At 44.9% G+C, this 22,929-nt stretch overlaps 2 protein-coding genes across 10 annotated transcripts; both read left to right on the forward strand.

The window, feature by feature from the left end:
* Positions 1-31: 31 nt before the first annotated feature.
* On the forward strand, positions 32-18,699 carry LOC124343428 (serine/threonine-protein kinase MRCK alpha-like). Of its 5 annotated transcripts, none has more exons than XM_046796725.1 (26): positions 32-490; positions 2,459-2,962; positions 3,625-3,896; positions 5,906-6,205; positions 6,606-6,749; positions 7,014-7,136; positions 7,222-7,430; positions 7,526-7,776; positions 7,858-8,018; positions 8,095-8,201; positions 8,271-9,105; positions 9,197-9,345; positions 9,421-9,527; positions 12,234-12,535; positions 12,616-13,245; positions 13,350-13,629; positions 13,718-13,971; positions 14,064-14,421; positions 14,512-14,697; positions 14,761-14,887; positions 14,972-15,266; positions 15,330-15,456; positions 15,545-15,656; positions 15,758-17,823; positions 17,886-18,034; positions 18,342-18,699. In XM_046796725.1, exons 2-24 carry the CDS (start codon positions 2,692-2,694, stop codon positions 15,966-15,968), a joined length of 5,811 nt encoding a protein of 1,936 aa, XP_046652681.1. In that variant the 5' UTR covers positions 32-490; positions 2,459-2,691; the 3' UTR covers positions 15,969-17,823; positions 17,886-18,034; positions 18,342-18,699. The 5 variants fall into 5 exon arrangements, with proteins under 5 accessions (XP_046652681.1, XP_046652682.1, XP_046652683.1 ...); XM_046796726.1 differs by having other exon boundaries at positions 17,886-17,992; XM_046796727.1 differs by having other exon boundaries at positions 17,935-18,034.
* A 2,551-nt stretch (positions 18,700-21,250) lies between these two features.
* Positions 21,251-22,313, forward strand: LOC124343818. 5 transcript variants are annotated; one of them, XM_046797312.1, is made up of 5 exons: positions 21,251-21,668; positions 21,746-21,828; positions 21,921-22,019; positions 22,079-22,150; positions 22,213-22,313. In XM_046797312.1, exons 2-5 carry the CDS (start codon positions 21,775-21,777, stop codon positions 22,288-22,290), a joined length of 303 nt encoding a protein of 100 aa, XP_046653268.1. In that variant the 5' UTR covers positions 21,251-21,668; positions 21,746-21,774; the 3' UTR covers positions 22,291-22,313. The 5 variants fall into 5 exon arrangements, 4 of the variants coding, with proteins under 4 accessions (XP_046653268.1, XP_046653266.1, XP_046653265.1 ...); XM_046797310.1 differs by having other exon boundaries at positions 21,251-21,548; positions 21,746-21,829; positions 21,928-22,019; XM_046797309.1 differs by having other exon boundaries at positions 21,251-21,548.
* Positions 22,314-22,929: the final 616 nt, after the last annotated feature.

The following is a 22,929-nucleotide window of genomic DNA, read 5'->3' on the forward strand; positions in this document are numbered from 1 at the left end:
AGAGTTCTGTCAATGGCTTCGCGTGACGAAGACGAGCCTGAGATTCTGCAAGTTCTGTTGTGTTGGGACTGAACCCACCGCCCCGTTCAGCCCATGGTTATTGCCATTTTCTCAAGTGATTCGAATGTTTTTTTTTTAAGTTTGTTTTAGTGTTTTAATTTGTAACTCCACCGTGAGGCAGAACGGGGCTCTTACTCATACGCCGCGCATACACACAGCCGAAAAAGAATGTCTAGACAAATCTAAAGGGAAAAAAACACAAGACGGAAAAATCTCGAGTGTGTTGAACGGTATTTCACTTCGTGCCTGTGTGCTGACGGCTTCATATTTTCTCTTTCGACGTGTTGGGTTTTCATCTCCACACAATCAACTCCTTTTTTAGTGAGATTGCCACGGACTTTGGATCTGGCCGTAAGATGATGAGCTGATAAAAAGACAATTCACTTGGAACCTGAAGTGTATTGGCCAGCTGATCAAACTACGACACCAGGTATGGTATGCCAAGAGTTTCTTTTCAATGTCGACTACACTTATCACTTTTCCGTCCCAAACATCCCAGTCAAAACAGACAGGTCGGTCCAGACAGGCAAGTTATGGGTCTGGCATTTCCATTTTTTTTATAGGGTGCTCAACAACATCCGACTGAACGACTGGCAGAGAGTGTGTCATGTAATCTAATCTGCTGATATACAGCCCCGTGGAGTGTTTACCATGAAAATTATTACTCAGCCTGCGTGCTGCAGTCAGGACAGCATTTGCAAAGCACCCACATCGTAACCAACAGATAGAGATGTGGGTGCTGCTCCTCCTAAAGGCCTCGTAATCAATATTCCTGGCTGTCGTGCCTGGCTGTGCCTGATGCCAACTTTTCTCTCCCCATTCGAGTTGTGTGATTGCCGATAGTGTGACGACAAAGACGATATGTCTGCTGTCCTTTTGCTCTGTGTACGTAATGGAAAGTGTCTTTAAGGAAGTTGAAACGATTGGCTCGCCAGTGTTGATCATGTCTACATAAGGTGATGCCAGAGTGTACACACACACCAAGTGTGGTGTGTGTGTGAAAGGGGGAGGTGTAGGAAAATAACGAGAAGAGGTTGGTGAGAGGGTAGCACCTGAATCGTGACTTCGCATTCGGGAGGAAATAAAGAAAAAGAAACACACACACACAGAGCGTCGGGCCGATGCGGGGGAGACGGGCGGTTATGCGGAAGAGTTGGCTGGTTCCTTAGCTACGGATGATTTCTCTTTCTCTCTGTGTGTGTGTGTGTGCGTAGTTGTTACCCGGTTTGACTCGTTTCCCTGGCGTCGTCGTCGTCAAGACACACAAAAAAAGAACTAACTTTTAAATGTGGGAAAGAAAGTAAAAAAAAAAATCTCTTTTTATTTTATTTCGATTTTTTTTTTTACCAATTCCCGTCCGGAGAAGCGTAGCCATCGGAAAGAAATAACGGGCCCCCCTCGAAAAATGGACGACGACAATTAAAGTGTTTGGCGATCAGGCGATATTTATATACGATGGGAATAAAGAAAGGAAAGGAATTTGTTTTGGAACTAGCTCCTGTTGGAATCCGTCAACGCCGATGCAATTATTGCACACGGGGGCTATTTATTTACTACACAACTAGAAAAGAAAGAAGAGAAACTGGACCGTGCAGACGGCCAAGAAAAAGAGAAAAAGAAAAAAAAACCCTCCGCCGTACCAACAGTGATGGAATGTCTCTTTTTGAAAAACTCTTGTCGACCCCCTCCATCTTTCCTCCTCCTGGCCTCCTCACCTAAGCACTAGTCTGGCCGAGGTAGTCATCCCGCAGGATAGCCAAAAGACAGAGAGTAGTATATATATATCTCTCTCTTACATCTAATATGTGTGTGTGTGTACATAAATACGAGGGGCAGCACACAGTTGGGTCGGTCGTTCGGATGGCCCTGCCGAACTCCTCCCGGCTGAGCGCTAGGGGTTTAAGCGGGGAGGGAGTGAGATGTATAAATAAATCGGGTTGTCGGGTGTAGGTGGAAGGCAAGTCAAAAGGGAGGGTTGTGTGTGTGTGTGTGTGGGATAGATATTCTCCCTCTTGGTTTTTTTTTCTGAAAAAAAGAAAAGAAACTTGGCTGAAAAACGTTCAAGTTTTTCTTCTTCTTTCCTCCTTTTTCTTCCCATTCAGACGCCGCAAATGCTGGGGCCTTTTGGCCGGGGCGACGTCGTCGTCCTCCTCCTCTCCCGCTGCGTGCGTGTGAGAGTGGGAGAGAGAGAAACTGATCTTGTCTCCCTGTTTGTACGTAAACGAGGAGGGGGGTCGTAACTGGAAAAATGAAATAGCGGGAGGAACGCTCCTCGCTCCTGCTGCTCGTTTTACAACCGAGTCTACTGGATAACATTTTCTATCTGCGTGTGTGTTAATTGCTCAACATTTTTAGTTTATTTTGATTTCTAATTTTTCTTCTCCTTTTGATTTGGCAGATTCGAGCTGAAGCATCAAGGATGTGTCCAGTCACCCCGACAGTCGGCAGCAGTCGGTGTTGACGATTGCCATTTCCGTGACCGTTTGGCTCTTCTGTGTGTGTGTTGTGTGTGTGTGTGTTGAAATAGTGGGTGGAAAAAATTGACATCAGACGTCGTCGTCGTCGTCGACGGTCGAGATCAAAGGAGCCCAAAACGAGCGGAAGAAGAAGAAAACAAGTTTTGATTGGTTAATGGCTGCGGCGGCGTCGGCTGCAGGGTCGGTGATGGCGGCCGACCTGTCGCCGGTGGAGCGACGCCTCAAACAGCTGGAGCGGCTGCTGTTGACCAGCGGAGAGGATGGAGCCGTCACCACGGCCGCCACATCTTCGTCGTCGTCGTCATCGACGTCAACCATTACCATCAGCGTCGAGACGCTACTCGACGCTCTGCTCGTCCTCTACGACGAGTGTTTCACCTCGGCTCTCCGCCGGGAGAAAACCGTTTCCGACTTTCTCGAACTGAGTACGTCCATTTTCATTTTTGGTTTAATTCATTCCCTCCTCCTCCTCTGTTTATTATTTCTTCCTCTTGTAAACGATGACGTCAAGTTCCAGCCGCTACACACCTGACTTCCCGTGCGTCACGCGTTAGTGAAAATCTACATATTAGCATAAAAGCCCAGTGTGTGTGAAGCCGACGACTCTCTTTTTTTTCTTTCTCCCCTCTCTCCACTTTTTCAGCTATGGGTGACGAAATATAAAAGAGAAAATAAATAAATAATAACGAAAAGTACCGGAGAGAGAGAGAGAGGTAAAGGAAAAAAAGGGTTGGTGTAGTATAGAGGGATGGATGGGTGGAGTGTACGTGTTTTTTTAAATATTTTGAACGACGGCCGGGAGAGTTGTTGGAGCGTGATAGTCGGTTGTAATCTACTCCATTATGCCTACACATTGTGTGATGTTGTTGTTGTTGTTGTTTCGTGTAACAAACAAACAAAAGGCTTTGCGGGAGGAAAAAAGGAAGGAAGGGAGAGAATTGCGCCATCCGGCTGGTTACCAAATTTTATTTGGCTGTCGAGCGGAAGACACGAATCCCTACCCAACCAAAAAAAAAGAACTAAAATTTGCATAATGTTAAAAAAATTTGAATTTGATTTCAATTAATTTGTTATTCATTTTGCGCAGTGAAACCGAGCGTGAGCCAAATCAAGAGCCTGCGACTGACGCGCGACGATTTCGAGCTGATCAAAGTGATTGGTCGCGGGGCTTTCGGCGAGGTGTGCGTCGTCAAGCTGCGGCACACGGAGCGCGTCTACGCCATGAAGATCCTCAACAAGTGGGTGATGCTCAAGCGGGCCGAAGCCGCCTGCTTTCACGAGGAGCGAGACGTCCTTGTGCGCGGGGATCGACGCTGGATCACCGACCTTCACTACGCCTTCCAGGACGAGAACAATCTGGTAAAACTAAATAACTAAAAGCGCAACAGATAATAATAAGCAACAACAACACCGACCGGGTGTTGTGTGTGTCCTTGTCCCCGCTCTCTCGCAAGGAACTTTTTTTTAAATTAGTAGTTCGCCCGGCTGGCATTTTGCCCAGCTATTTTTTTGTGCTAAAACACATTATACAGCAAGGAAAGGAAAAAAAAATGCCGGCTTTGTGATCTCATTGCTGACTTTCCCTTTTGATCGCGGTGACGTCTTTATCGTCCCAAAACAGCTCAAACAAAATGGCCAGACAACAGGGTGGTTGTTGTTTGGCTGGAATTTGGTTGTTGTGTTTTGTGGTGTAGATTCGAATTTTATTTTATTTGATTCTTTTCCCCCCCTTTTTTTTTCATGGAGAGATCAAATAGCGGAGACACTCAACTCTTTGTCGTAATGAGGAGGAGGAGGTGGCGGTTGTCTGGGCTGGCCGCTCTTGATGAGATAATTTGAATTTTCCCTTTTTTTTTCTGAGCGTAACGCTTGACTCGGTTGCGTCGACCACTTCCGGCTGGTTGCCCGTGTGCGGTCTGTCGTCATCAGGGGGGAAAGAAGAAGAAGAAGTAGTCGGCAGGGTTTTGGATGACAAGAAAACCGTGTCCACACCAAATAACAGTTTTCTTCTTTTCTTTTCTTCTTTTTACTACAAATGGCAACAAGGAGGAGATGCTGGCCACAGGGAAAAAACAAAAAAGAAACAAAAAAGTTTGAAGACCAGGAAAAACAAATAAAAATCAATAATTCCGTGAAACAACAACAACACCAACAACCCTAAAAAGAATCGACGAAAAGGAAACGCATTCCAGACATATTGCAGGGGCTTCTCCTTCCTTCTTTCTCCCCAATTGCTGGAAATGAAACGAAAAACCTCATTTCTTCCCACTTGCACGGTGTCGGATGGTATACAGGAGCCAGCCCAGCAGCAGCAGCAGCTGGCCCTACTTCCTTCCTTCCTTCCTTTTCCTTGTGTGTCTGCTGAGCGGGCAGCTGTTTCATCCTCTCGCGTTCGATTTGACTCCGTGGCCCCCCTCTCCCGACCAAGACAAATAAGACGATAGTCGATGCAATAAGGGCGTCTGCGTGTCTCCCGAATGGTTTTGTGTGCGGAATTATTCGTCCCGAAAAGGACTCGCCCTTTTTTTTTGAAGTGTGCCAGAGAGAAGAAGAAGGAGCCGAACCTTGTTCAACCCCCCCTCTCTCTACTCGACTGCAGTGCGTGCGTGGTGTTTCTATTTACGGCTACATTTCTCTTCCGTCCGTCGGTCCTTGTTTCTTTTTGGGGGGGACTGGCGCTTGGTCCGTGGAGCGTCAATATCTTTACACCACCTGGGTGGATGGGATGGATGTGTGTGTATGTTAGCATACATTGCACCATGGCGTCGTCTAGGCGAGAATCCTTCAAGCGGAAGCGTTTCTGCAGACACATTTTCTAGAAGAAGAAGAAATTTTTCTCTTTTGCGCTGGGGCGCCCGTAACTGGCCGTCACGCAACTTTTGTGTGACCGACCGCACCGCATAACGTGTGAGCACACACACACACACAAAGTTTTTCTCTTTTCTTCTTTTTTGGCCTTGCCCTTTCCATTTCGTCTGTTGGTAATTTTTGTGACGGACGGGCCAACGACTTGAGAGGAGAGAAAGAAAAACAAATAGAGTCGGTGAAAGAGGATCGTAAATCAGGCAGTCAGAAAAATAGAAGAAGAAGACATGGGCTCAGTTTTTAGGCGAGGGGGGAAGAAGAAGCAAGAAGAAAGCGTAAATATTCATCGGGATGAGAGATAAAGCCATGCACAGAGATGGTAAGGGGGGGTTTGGGAGATATTCTTTTTCTGTCGATGTGATTGTAAATCATCTTCCTCGTTATTTATTACCGAACGTAAGAAACGATTGCAGTTTTGGCAATGCACCGGTCAAAGACGAAAGACTTGACCATTTTCATTTTGTTTTTGTTTGTTATTTTCTGTTTTTTTTTTTCTCTTGTAGTACCTGGTGATGGATTATTACTGCGGCGGTGACCTGTTGACGCTCCTGTCCAAGTTTGAGGATCGATTGCCCGAGGATATGGCCAAATTCTACCTGGCCGAAATGGTGCTGGCCATCGACTCGATCCACCGGCTGCGCTACGTCCACCGCGACATCAAACCCGACAACGTCCTCCTCGACGCCAACGGACACATCCGCCTGGCCGATTTCGGATCCTGCCTCAGACTCAGAGAGGACGGAACGGTCCAGAGCAACGTGGCCATCGGCACTCCCGACTACATCTCTCCCGAAATCCTGCGGGTGCGTAACAAAATGATAATATCAAAACAAATTTCCAGATTGGCCCCGGAATTTCACATCACATCCCCACGCCGTCGTTATTTTAAGGACGGACGACGTAGATGGGGGGGGTGGAAAAAAAATGGCGCCGGCTTAAGTATTTAATGGCGCGTGTACGGTTGCCAAAAATCTCCTCTAACCGTCGAATTTATTTCGTGCACATTTCGCCCGTTTTCTTTTTTTTATTTCTTTGCATCCGGGCCGTCTTATGTGTGTGTGTGTGCGTCCGCGCTACACTTAATTTGGCATTGGCAGTTTTCCTTAGGCGTCTCTAATGGTATTTTCGTGTTTTTTCTTAATTTTTTTGTTTCGTTTTTCTCTTTTTTGGTCGGGTGTCGATGTGGGCGATGCTCATTTCCAGGCGATGGAGGACGGCCAAGGACGCTACGGCCCGGAATGTGACTGGTGGTCGCTGGGCGTGTGCATGTACGAGATGCTCTACGGAGAGACGCCCTTCTACGCCGAATCCCTGGTGGAAACCTACGGCCGCATCATGAATCACAAGGTCCGTCCGTTTCTGTGTGTGTGTGTGTCTAATGTTTTCAACGCGATCAAATGACCTCTGACTCTGACAGCCGGATCGAATGTCCCGTATCCTTCATCCACTTTGACGACTCAATTCCACCAATGAGCTAATACCAACAACATCGCCCCCCTTTCATTTGATTTGTTTTTGTTGATTTTGTCTGTCCTTCATTTTTTTAAATTAACATTAACGGGTTTTAAATTTCTAATTGGTTCATTTTATTTTTATTTTTTTAAATATTAGAGCTGCTTCGATTTCCCAACGGATTCCGGCCTGGAAGTGTCTGAAGATGGCAAGGATTTGATGAGGAGACTCATTTGCAGTGCCGAGTATCGTCTAGGACAAAATGGCCTCAGCGATTTCCAGGCGAGTTTCTTTTCTTTTTTAAAATTCAAATTTCATGTGAAAAGAGGATCGAATTTTAATGGTGTTGTCCAATTTCCGTTGCCAGAATCATCCTTGGTTTTCCGGCATCGACTGGGACAACATTCGCGACAGCACGGCTCCTTACATACCGGAAGTGAGCAGTCCGACGGACACGTCCAATTTCGATGTCGACGACACGGATCTCCGCAGCGCCGACGTCCTTCCGCCGACGGCCAATTCCGTCTTCAGCGCCCTCCACCTCCCTTTCCTCGGCTTCACCTACACCCAGGGCAGGTAAAAATGTCGTCATCGCTGTCAAAAGTCTTTTTCTTTTTCTCATTCCCCAGCCTGTCCATGTATAACCGTCACACTTTAATCGTTGCCGACAGTTTGCTGACGGACATGAACCGGTTGCTCATCCACTCGAACGGAACCGGCGACGGATACACGCCCTCCGTCGCATCCACCGCCGCCACCGCTGCCCTGACTCACGCAGCCGCTTCAGTCGCCTGCGCCGCCGCCCCGGCGGCCCTAAATGGCTCCGGCGATGGCCCAGGGAGCGGCGGTAACCCGTCCGGCAACAACAACGACGTCCGCCGATTACAGGACGAAGTCAATCAGCTGACGAAGCGCAACGGAGGTAATCCGTCTCCTATTCAGCTCCAATTTTGCTTTTATCAAACTCATCTGGTTCTTCTCGTCCGGCTGTGCCTTTCGTTAGAGCTGATGCAGCAGTTGTCCAGGGCGGAGCAGACGGGCAAGGAAATGTCGGCCCTAATGAAGAAAGATTTCGAGCTGAGCGAAGGCGAGAAAAGCCAAAAGATTAAGGAAATGGAAAAGAGTCAGCGCCAGTGGAAGCAAGAAAAAGATGAGCTCGTCAGGGTATGATCAATAATAAATATCAAAAACTGTGGAACGCTCTAATCGATCGGCCTCTTTATCTTTATCCTGTTCACAGGAGATGACCGACACGCAAGAAAAGCTGCGGCTGCAATCCAAGGAGTTGAAAGACGCCATCGGACAACGCAAACTGGCCATGACGGAATACACGGAAGTCTCGGACAAGTAAAAAGAGAAAAAAAGATATGAACTGAATGGATTTGTTTTAAAAAATGGAAATTGGTTTGATTTTAGGTTGTCTGAACTGCGCCAGCAAAAGGCCAAATTGTCGCGTCAGGTACGAGACAAGGAGGAGGAGCTGGAAGGGACGCTCCAGAAGATGGACGCGCTCAGGAACGACCTGCGTCGAGCCGAGAAGCTGCGCCGCGACCTGGAGGCCAGGGCGGAAGAGCTGCAGGCCGACGTGGTGCGGGAGAAGAGACTGCGTGAAAGGGCGGAAGAGCACGCCCGCTCCCTCCACGAGGACATGGAGCGGCTGCAGCAGAAGGCCCAGGCTGGTGAGGCGGCCATGAACTCGATGGAACTCAACCAGGAGCTCCTGCGGTTGCGATCCGAGCTGGAGAAACAGGAGATGCAGCACAAGGAGCTGGCCAGTCAGCTGAGCTCTCGTCACGCCGCCGAGCTGAGCGCCCTGAACGACCAGCTCCTGGAGGCGGACAACATGCGGGCCACCTACGAGAAGGAGTCGGCCCTGCTCAAGGAGAAGGTGGAGCAATCGAGGCAGGAGAGCGCCGTCGAGAACGAGGAAGTCATCGTCGAAGTGCGGAGGGCCCACGAGCGGGAGAAGCAGCTGCTGCTGGAGGACACGAAGCGGGTCGTGGCCGAGCTGGAGCGCTTCTCCGACTCTTGCCTCCGGCTGCAGAGCGAGAAACGGGCCATGGAGGAAGAGCTGTCGGAGCTGCGCAGCAAACAGGCCGCCGTGGCCCAGTGGGAGGCTCAAATCTCGGAGATCATCCAGTGGGTCAGCGACGAGAAAGACGCCCGAGGTTACCTGCAAGCCCTGACCAGCAAAATGACGGAAGAGATGGAGAACTTGAAGACGCAGGGCGTCGGCGGAACACCCAGCAACGTGAGACAAACGATCCGCCCCAAACATTACCTCCCCCTTTTAGTGGAATTCAATTTTTTGATTGATTCGAATTTTTATTTGTAATTTGTAGGAAAAGAACTGGAAGAACCGGCGATCTCAGAAATTAGACAAAATGGAGATATTGAATTTGCAGAGTAGCCTCCAGTCAGAGATCCAGGCCAAGGAATCGATCCGGGAAGAGTTGACTCAGATACGGGCCGATTTCATCGCCATGCAAAAGTAATTTCATTTTTTGGAATCAATCAATCAAAGTGAATTGGAATTTCATTTGGTGAATTTTGGAAAAAAAAATAGGGAATTGTGGGAAGTGAAACAGCAGCGGGAGGAACTGGCCCGCGAGCTGGTGCGGAAGGATTCGCAAATGAAAGAGATGCAACAACGCCTTGAATCCGGAGACGGATGTAAGTATTTGAGCAAATTGACAAGTTTCGAAATAGTGAAAGAGAGAAACCATTTATTTAGAGGATGATGAAATTGATTCCCCAAAAAACAATCCCCCCCCCCACCGAAAAAAAAATTATTTCCCCCAAAATGGCAACCCCTTGTAAAAATCGAATTGTTTGAATTTTGTGCTGGATTGCGATTTTCTGAATCCGTATGAGGCTCGATACCCTCTCTCATCCCCCTTCGCACTCGATAATATTTTCATCTCCTTGTAGTGTGGCTCGACCCCAACGAAAACAAATGAGAATCGGTTGATTCTTCACTATCAAATCTTTTTCTTACAAAAATTTGTTACTGTTGTTTTTAATCATTTTTTTTTTCTTTCTAAATCTATTTCTTTTCTTTTTTTTTACACCCTTCTTCTGGCACAGCCGTCCATTCCTTCCACACTGCACCCACCTGATGCCCCCCCCCCTCCCTCATTCGATACCTCCCGTCCTATTCCCGCACAAAAATATGCACAGCGAAAAAAAAAGAAGAAGAACAAACATTAAAAAGGCTTCTGTAATTTTGGTTTTTGACGAATTTTTTTAGCATTTTCCCCCTCCCCAGCTCTTACCCAAGTGATAACCAGGTGTGTGATGATGATGATGATGCTGCTAATTGTTATGCTGATGCTTTTACGTACCGCGAATGGCTAATAATTCCATTTATGGATGGGAGAGCGGAAGGGGAAAGTTTAGTACCACCAGAAAAGCGTTTGTCCCTTTTATTTTAATTTCTTCCCATTTTTAATTTGTTCTCCCTCCAATTTTTGATTTGATTAGTTGAAAGAAAAAGCTTGCTTCCAGCAATATTGACGGATCTCTTTATTTAGTTTTTCTATTTTTTGAATTTTTCAAGTTTTTTGGGTTTTAACGATCTAATCCTCTTTTTTCTCTTTCTTTCTTTTCTCCCTCCTTTATTCATTTTCCTTTTTCACACACACAATTCTCTTCGGTTTTTTTCTTTTTATTTTTTTAATTTCCCAAATTTTCTTAGTCAAAATTCCCGTCTTCCTAGGCTTGACCAGCTGCCTGTGGGGCTTGGTCGTCCTGCTGGTCCGTGCCTTCATGTAGACAATTTGACTGGGAAAAAAAACGAAACACAAACAGACACACACACAAAAAAAAAAGATTAAAAAAAAAAGGAATTTCAATTTTCAATTTTATTTTGTAAAGAAAAAAAAAAGAAAAACGTTTATTACCACAAAAAAAAGACCCCCCATAATCAAGAGAATTTAAGCGCGCTGTGGCTCCACCTTTTCCCTTTATTCTCCTCCTCCCACTCTTTCATCCGAAATGGAAAGAAGACAAACAAAACAAACATTACACACATCCACTCAAATTCCTTGTTCTCCAACTAGTCAAAAGGCTGGCCAGCTTTCAGCTATTTTCACCTTATCCAATTTGATCAGAGATGGAAAAAAAGAAAAAGAAAAATTCGCCTTATACCCAACTCCTTCCATCCATCCATCCGCCTTATCGTCTTCTTTTTCTATCCGCCAAAACCAAAGCCAATCTGTACTTCCTTGAAAAGCCTTGATTCTTCTTCTCCTATTCTCTCTGTCCGTCCGTCCGTCCGTCTCTTTTGTCTGAAAAGAAGAAAAAACAAACAAAAACCAAACAAACATTTTCTTTTACAAAACAAACACAAACCCAAAAACAAAAACGAAAAAAAGGGGGCTCGGCACTTCTCTTCTCTCCTGGGTCCGGATCGCCCTTCGGTGGTCCGCCGGTTCGTTGGTGCAAGCGACAAATCTGTACTTTCTCCTACACTTTCCGGTTGTTGTGTTTCGAGGCACTTTGATCACACTCGGAGGCGACACTTTTCGAAAAAGAAAAAATTCCGGTAAAGAAACAAATCAAGAAAAACCCCAAAAACAAAAAATCGCCAAAATCCAAAGCATCCATTGACTCCAATCCAAAAAGATGTGCTACTTATATTGATTATTTGATGCCATCATGTGCTGCTGCTGCTACTACTAGTGCCTGTGTCTGTGCTGGATGTAATGGCTGATTGCTGGTCTCTCCCCCACATCCGCCTCTATTGTCCGGTTCCATCCATCCCACGCACTTTCTTTTTTATTATCCCGTTTTTCCCCACTTCCGTCCATTTGTGTCGTCGTCACATAGTGGGCATGAGCTTTTTCTTTTATTGATTCCACTCACTCCCCCCCCGCCGTGACTTGTGTGACGCACAATCCCCCCGGAATCCGGAATTATTCCGCCCCAAACAGATTTATAAAAAAACTAATCGGCCCTCCCTTTTTCTTTTAGCCGCTCCGCACCATTAACACACACATACACACCCAATAGCAAAAGAGAGAGAGATGGTGGGGCGGGAGGAAGGATCGAAAGATTTTTGTTCCTGAGGGCAGTGTTTTTATCTCACGCCATTTTGCTATTATTGATTCAATTTTCTTTCATTTTTAAATGATTGTTGGCGTACTGGACTTGGCCTCTACCACCTCTCAGTTTCCATCCGCACAATAATGCCGAGAAATCTTGACCCCTTGTCCATTTACCATTTAAAGCAAAAAGAATCCTGACGGCTGTTGTTGTTTTCAATTATTGGAAAATGTAGTTTTGGTTGCGTTGTTGTTGATTTGCTCATTTGTTTTATTTTCTCTGGGTTTCCCCCTTTTTTCTTTTGTCTCTCTCGTCTCGTTTCTCTTTGGATAGTTTTGGACAGACCCATCTCGCAGATGTCGTTCCTGGAGCAGTTCCTCAAGGAGTCCTCCATCAGAGGGCGTGCGGCCTCGGCCGACAGCGAGGATGGCGACATCGAAGACAATCGGGCCCCGTCGGTGCTGAGCAGCAGCAACAAATCGGCCTCGGATCTCAGTAGCCCCGTACAAAGTGGCCCGTCGCACCACATCAGTCCGCTACATCCCGGGCAGCCGAGCCAGACGGACGGCGGCAACAACGGCGGATCGCCTTTCGGCCAGCGCAGTATGGACCGAAGCAGCGGACACATCATGCAGGTCCGTCTACAAATTAAAAATCACCCGCTCAAATAATTTCAAACTAATGTTTTATTTTATTTCCTTCGGACGGCCGACAGGGTTCCGGAATGGTGGACATGTCGCAGAACCAGCACATGTTGCAGGTGCAGATGCAGTTGCAGCAGACGCTCAACTTGTCTCATCCGTCGCCGCAGTCCAACAGCAGCGCCGGATCGATGCCGCTGCTGCACTCTTCGCCGCTGACGAGCACCTTGTCGCTGCGCTCCAAGTCGCACCAGTTCCTGGTGCGCTCCTTCCCGTCGCCGCTCAAGTGCAATCACTGCACGTCGCTCATGGTCGGCCTCAGCCGGCAGGGCGTCGTCTGCGAAGTCTGCGGCTTCGCCTGTCACGTCTCCTGCAAGGACAAAGTCCCGCCGCTCTGCCCGCTGCCCACCGACCAGACCAAGCGGCCGCTGGGCATCGATCCCACCCGCGGCATCGGCACGGCCTACGAGGGCTACGTCAAAGTGCCCAAGCCGGGCGGAGTCAAGAAGGGATGGCTGCGCCAGTTTGTCGTCGTCTGCGACTTCAAACTCTTCCTCTACGACATCTCGGCCGAACGCAACGCCCAGCCGTCCGTGTCCGTTTCACAGGTGCTGGACATGCGAGACGAGCAGTTTGAGGTCAGCTCTGTCCGCGATTCGGACGTCATCCACGCCAACAAGAAGGATATCCCTTGCATTTTCAGGGTCCGTCTCATTCACATTTACAAAACAAACAAACAAAATTTGTTTCATTGTCTCTAATGTTGTTTTTTTTTCTGGTTTCTTTTTCTCTTCCTGGACTTTTACAGGTGAGCACTTCCATGATGGACCCGCCCGGTTTGCGCAACCATTTGCTGATGCTGGCCGACACGGAGAGTGAAAAGACGAAATGGGTCGTGGCTCTCAACGAATTGCATCGCATCCTGAAGCGCAACAAATTGCCCAATCGGGCCGTCTTCAAGCCCAAGGAGGTCATGGACAATTCCATCACCCTAATCAAGACTGCCGGAAGTGGCGCAGTCATCGATACCGACCGTTTAGCCATCGGCACCGAAGAAGGATTGCTCTGCATCGACCTCGATCGCGAAGGTGGTGCCAACTCCTTTGTCACGTTCCAGTCGGATTGTTTTTTCCCATTTTTGCTAATTCCTTTTATATTTTCTCTCTCTTGGAATAGAAATCGCTCGGGTGGGCGAGAGCAAACGCATTTACCAAATTGATTACCTGCCCGAAGAGCAGCTGCTGGTCGTCATCTGCGGTAAGCAGCATCACGTCCGGCTAGTTCCAGTTCGGGCGCTCGACGGTGACGACGTCGAGTGGATTAAAGTGGCCGATACCAAAGCCTGCATCAGTTTCACCACCGGCATCCTGCGCCAAGGACACGGCACCCAAGCGGCCGTCTATTGTCTCTGCGTCGCCGTCAAGCGACAGGTTGGTTTTTGATCCGCGGCCCGCCCATTTAGTTTTGAGTTTTTTTTTGTTTTCATATTTCAACTTTTTTTGAAACGTGTCGTGTCGCCCAGGTGCTGTTGTTTGAGATCACACGGACCAAGGCGCGTCATAAGAGACTCCGGGATATCCTGTTACCAACGCCAGCCCAGTGCCTCAACGTGATATCGGACGGGCGGCTCGTTGTGGGCTACCCGTCGGGCTTCGCCGTTTACAGTCTGATGGGCGACCAGCATCCGATGTCGCTCGTCCAATCGGAGCATCCCAGCATCTCGTTCATTGCCCACCACCCGCTGGACGCCCTGCGGGCCGTCGAGATCAACAGCCAAGAATTCCTTCTGGTCTTTTCCACGCTGGCCATTTACGTCGACTACCAGGGGCGCAAATCGCGTGAGAAGGAGATCATGTATCCAGCCCCGCCTTTGGCCATCGGTACCATTTTTCATCCAGCCGTTTCCAACAGCTCATTTCTAATCACGTGTATTTTATTTTTATTTATGTTTGGTTTTTGCGCAACACCAGTCAACTACGACGGCCATTTGCTGATCTACTCTGAGACTCACGTCGATGTCATCGACTGTTTCACCGGTGACTGGGTCCAGACACTCAATTTGAAGCGCTGCCTACCACTCAACCACAATGGCCTCCTGTCGGCCTCCTTCGCCACCGAACAGCCTTACGTCGTCTACTTGCGCAACATCAACAAAGGTATCAACCAGAATGCACTCGATTTCTCATTGACATGAAATTCTAATTTGATCCATTTCATAGTTTGCGACGCCGTTAATGTCCCAGAGAGCGAAGTGACTTTGGGAGGTCAAAGCCGGGCGGGAAGCAATCAGCCACGGACGCGGAGGCGATTCTCTGTCCGCGAAAACAACCGGACGTCGAAACCAGCGTAAGGAATTGACAGCAGTTTTTTTTTATTTTCTGTCCGGCCGACACTGGATGTTATTTCCTGTTTATTTTTGCCGTACTCCAGGAACAACGATCGCCGTTCAAAGATGATCTCGGCGCCGTCCAATTTCAACCACATCAGTCACATGGGTCCCGGCGACGGGATTCAAATGCAGAGGCTCCTGGACCTGCCGCAGTTGGACAAGGTGGACCAGTTTGTGCCCCACCAGGGCGCCCAGCATCTGCCCGGTGCCATCCCCCTTGCAGGCATGTCCACCAGTTCGAGTAATACCAGTATTACCGGATCACCGTCACACATGATGACGTTGCAGCAGCAACAACAGCAGCAGCAGCAACAACAACAGCAAGGCATCCAAAGGGTAGGTTCCGGCAGTGTATTTTTTCGAGCTTCAAGTGCAATTGACCATGGCGATGGCCTCCAGGTGCGAAGCATGTTCCAGCAATCGGGAAGCAAATTAACTGCTCCTCGCGTTCCACCCCAGCCGGCCGATCCATCGCCTCCCCGTAGATCCATATCACAGTCAGGAAATTCGTCTTCCGTTCATAATGGTATAATAATTAAATTTTATCTAATTTTTTTGACCAAGTTTTATTGATTCGAATCGACTTTGTTGTTTTATTTACCGCTCAAAAAAAGGTGTACCGTTACCGGGTTTGCCGCCCCGACGACCAGCTCCTCAGGCCCCGCCTCATCAGCGACCATCTTTACACATTTCTGGTCCGATCCTAACTTCCTCCACGTTAGCCAGGTATATATTCAAAAACTTAAGGCGAACTTATTGGCCAAGGTGTTTTGCCTTGATTGCTTTTTAACGACGTTAACATTATTTCTTATTTCTCGTTTGGACAGGACTCCAGAGGGCAGTCAGATTACGCCAATGACGCCGAGTAGCGGTCTATCGGGCCAGCACGTCCCCTTTAGTTTCTCCACTCCGCATGATATGGCCACTAATGGCAGTCCACGTCATTCTATCGCCTCCAACAGTAGCGGGTTGAGTAACCCTCCAAGTCCGGGCGTAACGAGCCATTTACGTGACAGTCGGGACAGTTACGAATCGTGAACTCTGTCCACCACATTTTCTTCTCCGTAGAGGAATTTCACTTCTTCTTCTTAACTTCTTCTTCTTCTTTTTCCACATCGAAAAATACTTAAGAAAAACAAAAAACCCCGGCGTACTATTTATTTGTCATCGAGTGATTTTTCGGGTGGGGTGGGGTGTACTTAAAACGAGATGAGGAAAAAAAAAAACGCGTGACGCTATATTGTGATCGTACATGGAATAGGCGTCGTATAAAAAAAAAATGGGCGCCGCGTTTATCACCACTTGAAAATGCGTTGTTAGTTTTCTTCCGAGTTCATTTGGTTATTATTCTGATGATTATTATTTTGAAGTAACGAAACAAAAGAAGGGCGTGATTGATGTCGACTTTCGTCTCCCCTTTGATCGGCGCAATGAATGACGGAAGTTTGATTGTCGAATTTCACAATCAAACCATTCAACTTTGCAAGGATGAGAAACCGCAACGTCACCGACTTGAACCACCTCCCCCCCCTAACTTTCTCAATTTGTCGTCTGTCTTGTGGTGCTTTTTTATAGACTTATTCCTTCACGTCCTATTATTCTCAAGCGAATCAATCAATCGTCTAATCCCCGTGTACTTAAAAACAAATGCAGTCTTCTCCTCCGCCCTCAGACTCTTGACTCAGTTTCTTTTTTTTAAATGGCATTTAAAATCTGCATTCATTTTTAAATTCGCCGACCTTTCATTCTGGAATGGATGAAAAGAAAAACAAAACAAAACATTTGTACACTTTTGGATGAGAAGAAGCTGGCCAATTGCATATTTTTTGTTGTTTGCGCCGCCATTCTTTCGATTAATTGGTTATTATTTTGTACTGTAATTTCTTTTTTTTTCTCTCTCCCTTATCTACGTCCCCAGGGTCTGTTGTACAGCCTTGTAATATCGCCCCAATTTCCCTCTACAATTCGCGACTCTATTATTACGATTTTTTTTTTGGTTTGTTTTTTTCTTTTGTCTTTATATTATGTCGTGTACGTAGAGCTGCCGCCCGCCGGTGACTGTCTACTTATTCAACTGGGTCACCGGTGACTGGCGAGTGGGAGGGAAATCAGGACCTTCGTCATTCTTCGTTGCGAACACCTCCATCTTTTACCCCGATTCTCCAATTAATTTATCATTTTCTCAGTCTCGTCGACATCGTTGGCCATTTCCCTCGTTCACGCGGACCGTTTTTTCGTCGTGAACATTTTTCGTTTCCTGAATTTCTTTGGTTTCATCCATCCGCTTGACACTTAAGAAAACAACGCTGCCGCTCTATTATAATCCCCCCAGACCTACATACTGTGAATGTTTACGTGCTCCCCAATTAGGTCTTCTTTCATAGGAAATATACAATTTATCAAAGGTGGACTGTATTAACTCAGCTATTTTAGGGTCCTGACCAAAAAAAAAAAAAAAACAATCTGACCAAAAAGTACTGGTTACAAAAAAAAAAAAAAAAAAAAAACCAGAAACCACAGATGGCACAGATAAAGTCCACATTATCTCCACAAAACTCCAAAGACAGAAGAACTCCACCGACAATAGAACCCCAATATTTGAAATAATTTTGAAATTTTCTTTGTTTGCGACAGTAGAACTCCAGCGACAGTCGAACTCCAAAGACATAAGAACTCCTTTTTTTAAATATTATTAAAAATACCGACAATAGAATCCCGACAGTAGAACTCCCAACAAATTTTTACATTTTAGTCCCGAAACTCCGCCACCTGGTGGACACATCTGAAAATGAATCGGAGTGACGTGGAATCGCCATTTTATTCCAAGACATTGAGTCAGGAGGAGGACGCCGTTGTGTACTCAATCTTTAACATTTTGATGGAAATTAATAAGGTAATTCTTGTTTAGATCATTTAAGTTTACTGTGTGTAAAATATTGATGTATTTATTTACAGTAAATCTTGCCTATTTCCATTTGGGCAAATCATATGATCACATGGCTAGCTTCAGACTGCTGTCCTGCTAAAATGTCATCCATTGCTACGTGAAACGTGAAACGGCTGTATGTTTCATCCCATCCTTTGCTGAAATACTTAAAGAAGAAGTAATTTTTTTTTCCACTTTCCAACTAGAAGGATAAAATTTTAGCTATTGACCAGATAGTAGATCCCTTTGCTTTAGTGTTGAATTTTGAGAAAAGTCAATTGGACTTGTTGTTTTATGTTTGCCATCCATTGGTTTGAACTTTAAATAGTTTTTTTACTAGACTTCTATTGAAATTCTAGATCCCTTTGGAAAGTTTCTGAGACTTTACGAGGGGCCACATAGTTTTATTCCACTTCATTTAACTTTACTCCTGTCTTGGTGTTGTTTTGCACGAGAGATAAAGTAATTGGAAATTTGTCAACTAGGTTTCACAGCCAGGTGAAGTCTGAGCTTCTGCAATGCTGTCTTTTGTGCTCATGGTTTTGTTGCAGCCAGCTGACGATTGGTGTGATGAGCTACTGCATGCATTCCATCGGTGGTGAGCTGCTTCTATCCAGTCTGTGGTGCTGGTGTTATCCTGAAAGGTTGGCTGTTCCTGACAAGATTTTGGATTGTGGTGTTTGTGGTGGAAATGAGGACTACAGTTTTTCTTCATAAATAGTAAAAGTTATTGCAAACTGATATCATGGTATCCAAAATTCTTATCCATGTAATTGTGTTTGATTTTACGGTGGGGTTTGCTTAGTTAGTGAAATAAAGAAAAATAAATGACATCAATATTAATTTGGTTTGGAATTGCTTATATTGTCCCACCTCCACCCACAATTCCTCCACTTTTTACAAACATAACATAACATAAAAACATACACACATACAAATAGTTAACACGTTGGCTGCCACGCCATACAACCCGTAGGTTGTTTTTCTACTACTCTACGCGCCACGTCAGAAGGATCCATGACCAAAGAGGGACTTGCCATTGCTGACAAGTCCGGGCTGACACGGTGATAGGAGAAGATGGAATGCACAACCTCTAGAATCCATCACCGTATCGACAAGGGGGAAGTCCCTATGGTGCATTGCCTAACAGGGCCTTTCGGCGAATCTGGGGCTGGTGCGACTGTCCGACCCCGCGGCATGTAAACCACGAGACCGAACAGCGCGGCCCGTGCTAAGGAGCTAGGGGAGAACAAAGGCGTGGCAGCCAACGGGTTAACTAACACAAACACATTACCAACAACAAATCCGCTGCTGACATGTTGGATATACTGGCGACGTTTTGGTGTCAATCTTCTCGACGTCTCCTCTGCATTACCTGAATAAAGACAAAAAATTCTTATTAAGTGAACATGCCAATAAAAGTTACATAATACAGATAGAAACAATAATCAGGTTTTTTAGCTCAAAGATTTAAAGAAGCAATTTTTTAAACGTAAAATCAAGCTTGCAATATTGAGAACTGAACGCATAACAAAGCTCACTTACTAGTCTAAAAAAAAATTCCGGAAGTATACCGGAAGTAACCACAGCGCCTTAACCATTGAGCTGTCGTAAAATTAAACCACATATTCGTGATCTCCATGAAAAATGGGGTCGATTAAGTGTGATTTAAACGAAATCCAAAATTTGGCCAAAATCGAGAATTTTCCTGAACTATAGTTCAGGAAAATTCTCAAAACCGGAAGTACGAAAACGTAGAAATAAAAACATGAACTTTACCACAAATTTAACGAGGATCACGAATATGTGGTTCTTTTGTGCGTAGAATGAATATTTACTGAACTACTGACTGAAATGAGAAAACCGGAAGTAGAAAAAAAAGCAAAAATCGAAAATTTAACAAGTGAGCTTTGTTGGCGGAATAGTTATCGTCAGTACCACTAAAAAATTTCCACACAATAACTGCCGATAACTGTTTAAAGAGATGTGCAAAGTAACTAAAACTGACTGTTTTGACGGCTGAAAATTATCGAAAAGCCATCTAGCGTTAGAAACAAGAAACGTCTAAAAATACTTTGCGCGCAAGAATGGCCTGATTTTGAAATTACTACACAAACATAGAGTTTAACGCAAGAAGATCAAAGTAGATCACTAGTAGATAATCTACGAAAATAAGTCAATTGTCGGGTACCTGGGCATCATCCGTGGTAAGTTACTACAGGTGTGTCTCGACAGACGGATGCGACCACTGAAGTGGCCTAAGTCATCGGTGAAGTAGGACAAGTTTAGTGGCAGCATAAGAAGCAGAGAAGCCAGATGAGCGTACGTCGTGAAGATAAGGATGGAGCAGAACGTTGGTGGAAGTCCCTCTTCTGTCATGGACAAAAGCCAGCGTTGGCTCAAGGATCTCCTTGCCAGGACCACACAATTCCAATAGAGAAACTGCGTTGAACATCGACATCTGCGGCCGAATCGCGATCTCAGAGATGTAACGAATAGTGCTGTAAAAAAATTGAGTTGGAAATTAAAAGGTAGCTTGAAAAAAAAAATAAGATTTTTGCGTCATACTAAAGGATTTTGGATCAACCTCTCCGACTCTCCACTAAAAAACGGCTGGCGGAGAAGTATGGCTAAAAATGCGACTGCTACAAGACCAAATGTTGAACGGAGCTAGTAGTCAGCATACTTCCAGAATTCCAAACCATTTAAAAATGTATGAAATTGCAATAGCATATCACACAACCTTTTTGATTCCTAAGCAAAGAACAGAAAAAGGTTTTAACATTGCAATGAGGCCCATAAATACCCACAACCAAGGTGGAATCCAAAGTTAATAACATGATAAAGCAAGAATGCATAGAACAATAGAATGCAAGAGTGCATAGAAGTACACCTTTACCTCAATCTATTGTAGGCTTTCTATTACTCATTTCTTGTAGATGTGAAGTGGGAGATGAAGGGAATGACAGCAATAGAATTTCATGACGCAACATCCCCACCAAAAGGGTTTAAAGGTGTAAACATTGTTCATGCCAGAATGAACCTGTTGATCAAATGGGTGTGAATTTTGAAATTATTTGATTGCATTGATGTATGATGAGGTATTAAAATCGGAAGGTTATGCTTACCTGTAACCATACATCCTATGCCACAACTTTTGGGCAAAGTTTTGTCTAAAATGTGAGAGGATGATGCAGATGAAGCTGGGGGTTTGAGTTAAGTGAAGAAGTGTTGAGCAATTTGATCTTAAAATGGGGTCCAAATTTAATCAGATGACTAGACGGCAGGTACATTTTCTAGAATTCCAATACAGTACACAATTAGTCAATTGGTACACAGTGAGTAATAGAAAATTTGCTACAATGTTGTTATAAAAATCAAAATAAGCTTAATGTAAATAATTGGTTGGTTTTGGGCAGTAAAACATGAAAATTCGAATACAAAAGATAACATAACTCGTTCACACATTTCGCCATTTTAAAAACAATACAAACACCATCTAGCGGCACACTGGAAAATTCTCTGAATTGTAAAAACAACCGCTAGATGATGCCAGTGCTGATGCAGACAGAATACAGCTCGTGACAGCTGAAGTGTGGAAAATTCTTGAAAGAATTCGAAAAGTGAAATCAATATTCAGCCTAAGTTATCAATGTTTTTGAAGCTGAAAACCTAAAAGATGAAAGAACTTGGTATCATGTTAACTAAATGTTCTAATGCATATTTACAGTCCATTTGTCATCATTTACCACGTAATGACGACCATTGTTGAAGCTGGCCAGGAATTCTAAGTTGTCATCAATCCTGCAGCTGTGTGCCTATACTAAAAATGGAATAAAAAATTGTAATTACACAGCAATCTTACAAATTTTCTGTTCTTGTTTTTCAGATGCATGTTTTGTAAATGGTGAATCTCAAATGAATCCAAGAACTTTGAGTCGTCATTTCACTTTCTTTCCAATTTTAATAATGGTGAGCTGCAGTTTGAACACATCAACTAAATAACATTTTCTACATCTACAATCAATTGTGTTTGTCCTGAGGTTTTTGTTTGATTTTTCTAGGGGATATTGATATTGCAGACATACCATTTTGCAAGTACTTACCTACCTGAGCAGCTGAGCTCTTCCTTTCTGTGGTTCCTTTCAATTGATTCATTTGAGGTATTGCTTGCTGTCAATGCAATCTTATTTTTAAATTGACATTTAAATAATCTTTTCAGTTAAATCCCTCGCCACTGTTCCAGACCTTACCCACTAGTGGAATATGCAGAGAGATGTTCAACTTATACCAGGTATCTTCTCATTATCTTTTTTTTTTACTGCATTCTCAGTTAGTCATTTTATTTAATTTCAGGTTAACCCTTCGCCATTGTGCTACAATTTGAAGAAGTTGACGGTTACAGAAGAGCTGGCTTTTGATCAATATCAATAAATTATGTAGATGTAGGTAAATTACATCAAGTGCATATTTGGGATCTCTTCTTTTCTGTGGGCCCGTTTCCCTAACTAACCACTAACCAACGCCCGCCGGCGGTCACTCACCCGCTGTGATAACTAGGAGGATGAGGATGGCTCTGGTCGAACGGAGACTTGAAAGGCGTATGACTTGAGGAAAACTATTGGAGAGTCATGTGTCTAACCAGGATATTTAGTTTGACTAAACGCTCTCTAGTATTATTGGTCTCACACTTTTCTCTTCTTCCTTCTCCAGATATTGTTCTGGGCACAGGAATAATCTTTCTGCACACGGAATTAATTGTTTGTTTGTAAGAATATTATATTAAAGAAAAACAACGGAAAAAAAAATTCAAATGAAATTGGCGGATAGTTTATTTTAAAAAAAATTGTAATCAAATGGGAGTGAATTGTTATGGATAAAATATACTATTTGATTATAAAATTTTTCTCGAGATATAATAGTTATTTAGTTAAATCGCACATATTTCCCCATTTTCTTTTTCCTCATCCTCTCAATCGTATCTCATGGTCAATCTTTTAACATATAAATGGTCAAGGGCATAGAAAAATAACAATTTAACAAATATAATGGTTGCATTTTCGTAATCACCAA

This window comes from Daphnia pulicaria, chromosome 6, assembly GCF_021234035.1.
Source record: "Daphnia pulicaria isolate SC F1-1A chromosome 6, SC_F0-13Bv2, whole genome shotgun sequence".
NCBI classification, from domain to species: domain Eukaryota; kingdom Metazoa; phylum Arthropoda; class Branchiopoda; order Diplostraca; family Daphniidae; genus Daphnia; species Daphnia pulicaria.

Coding starts and splice junctions, on each gene's coding strand:
- LOC124343428 (XM_046796725.1), top strand. CDS start 2,692: ATGGCTGCGGCGGCGTCGGCTGCAGGGTCGGTGATGGCGGCCGACCTG. Junction 3,897..5,905: donor TCCAGGACGAGAACAATCTG/GTAAAACTAAAT, acceptor TTTCTCTTGTAG/TACCTGGTGATGGATTATTA. Junction 7,137..7,221: donor ATGGCCTCAGCGATTTCCAG/GCGAGTTTCTTT, acceptor TTCCGTTGCCAG/AATCATCCTTGGTTTTCCGG.
- LOC124343818 (XM_046797309.1), top strand. Junction 21,829..21,920: donor TCTTTCCAATTTTAATAATG/GTGAGCTGCAGT, acceptor TGATTTTTCTAG/GGGATATTGATATTGCAGAC. Junction 22,020..22,078: donor TTTCAATTGATTCATTTGAG/GTATTGCTTGCT, acceptor TAATCTTTTCAG/TTAAATCCCTCGCCACTGTT.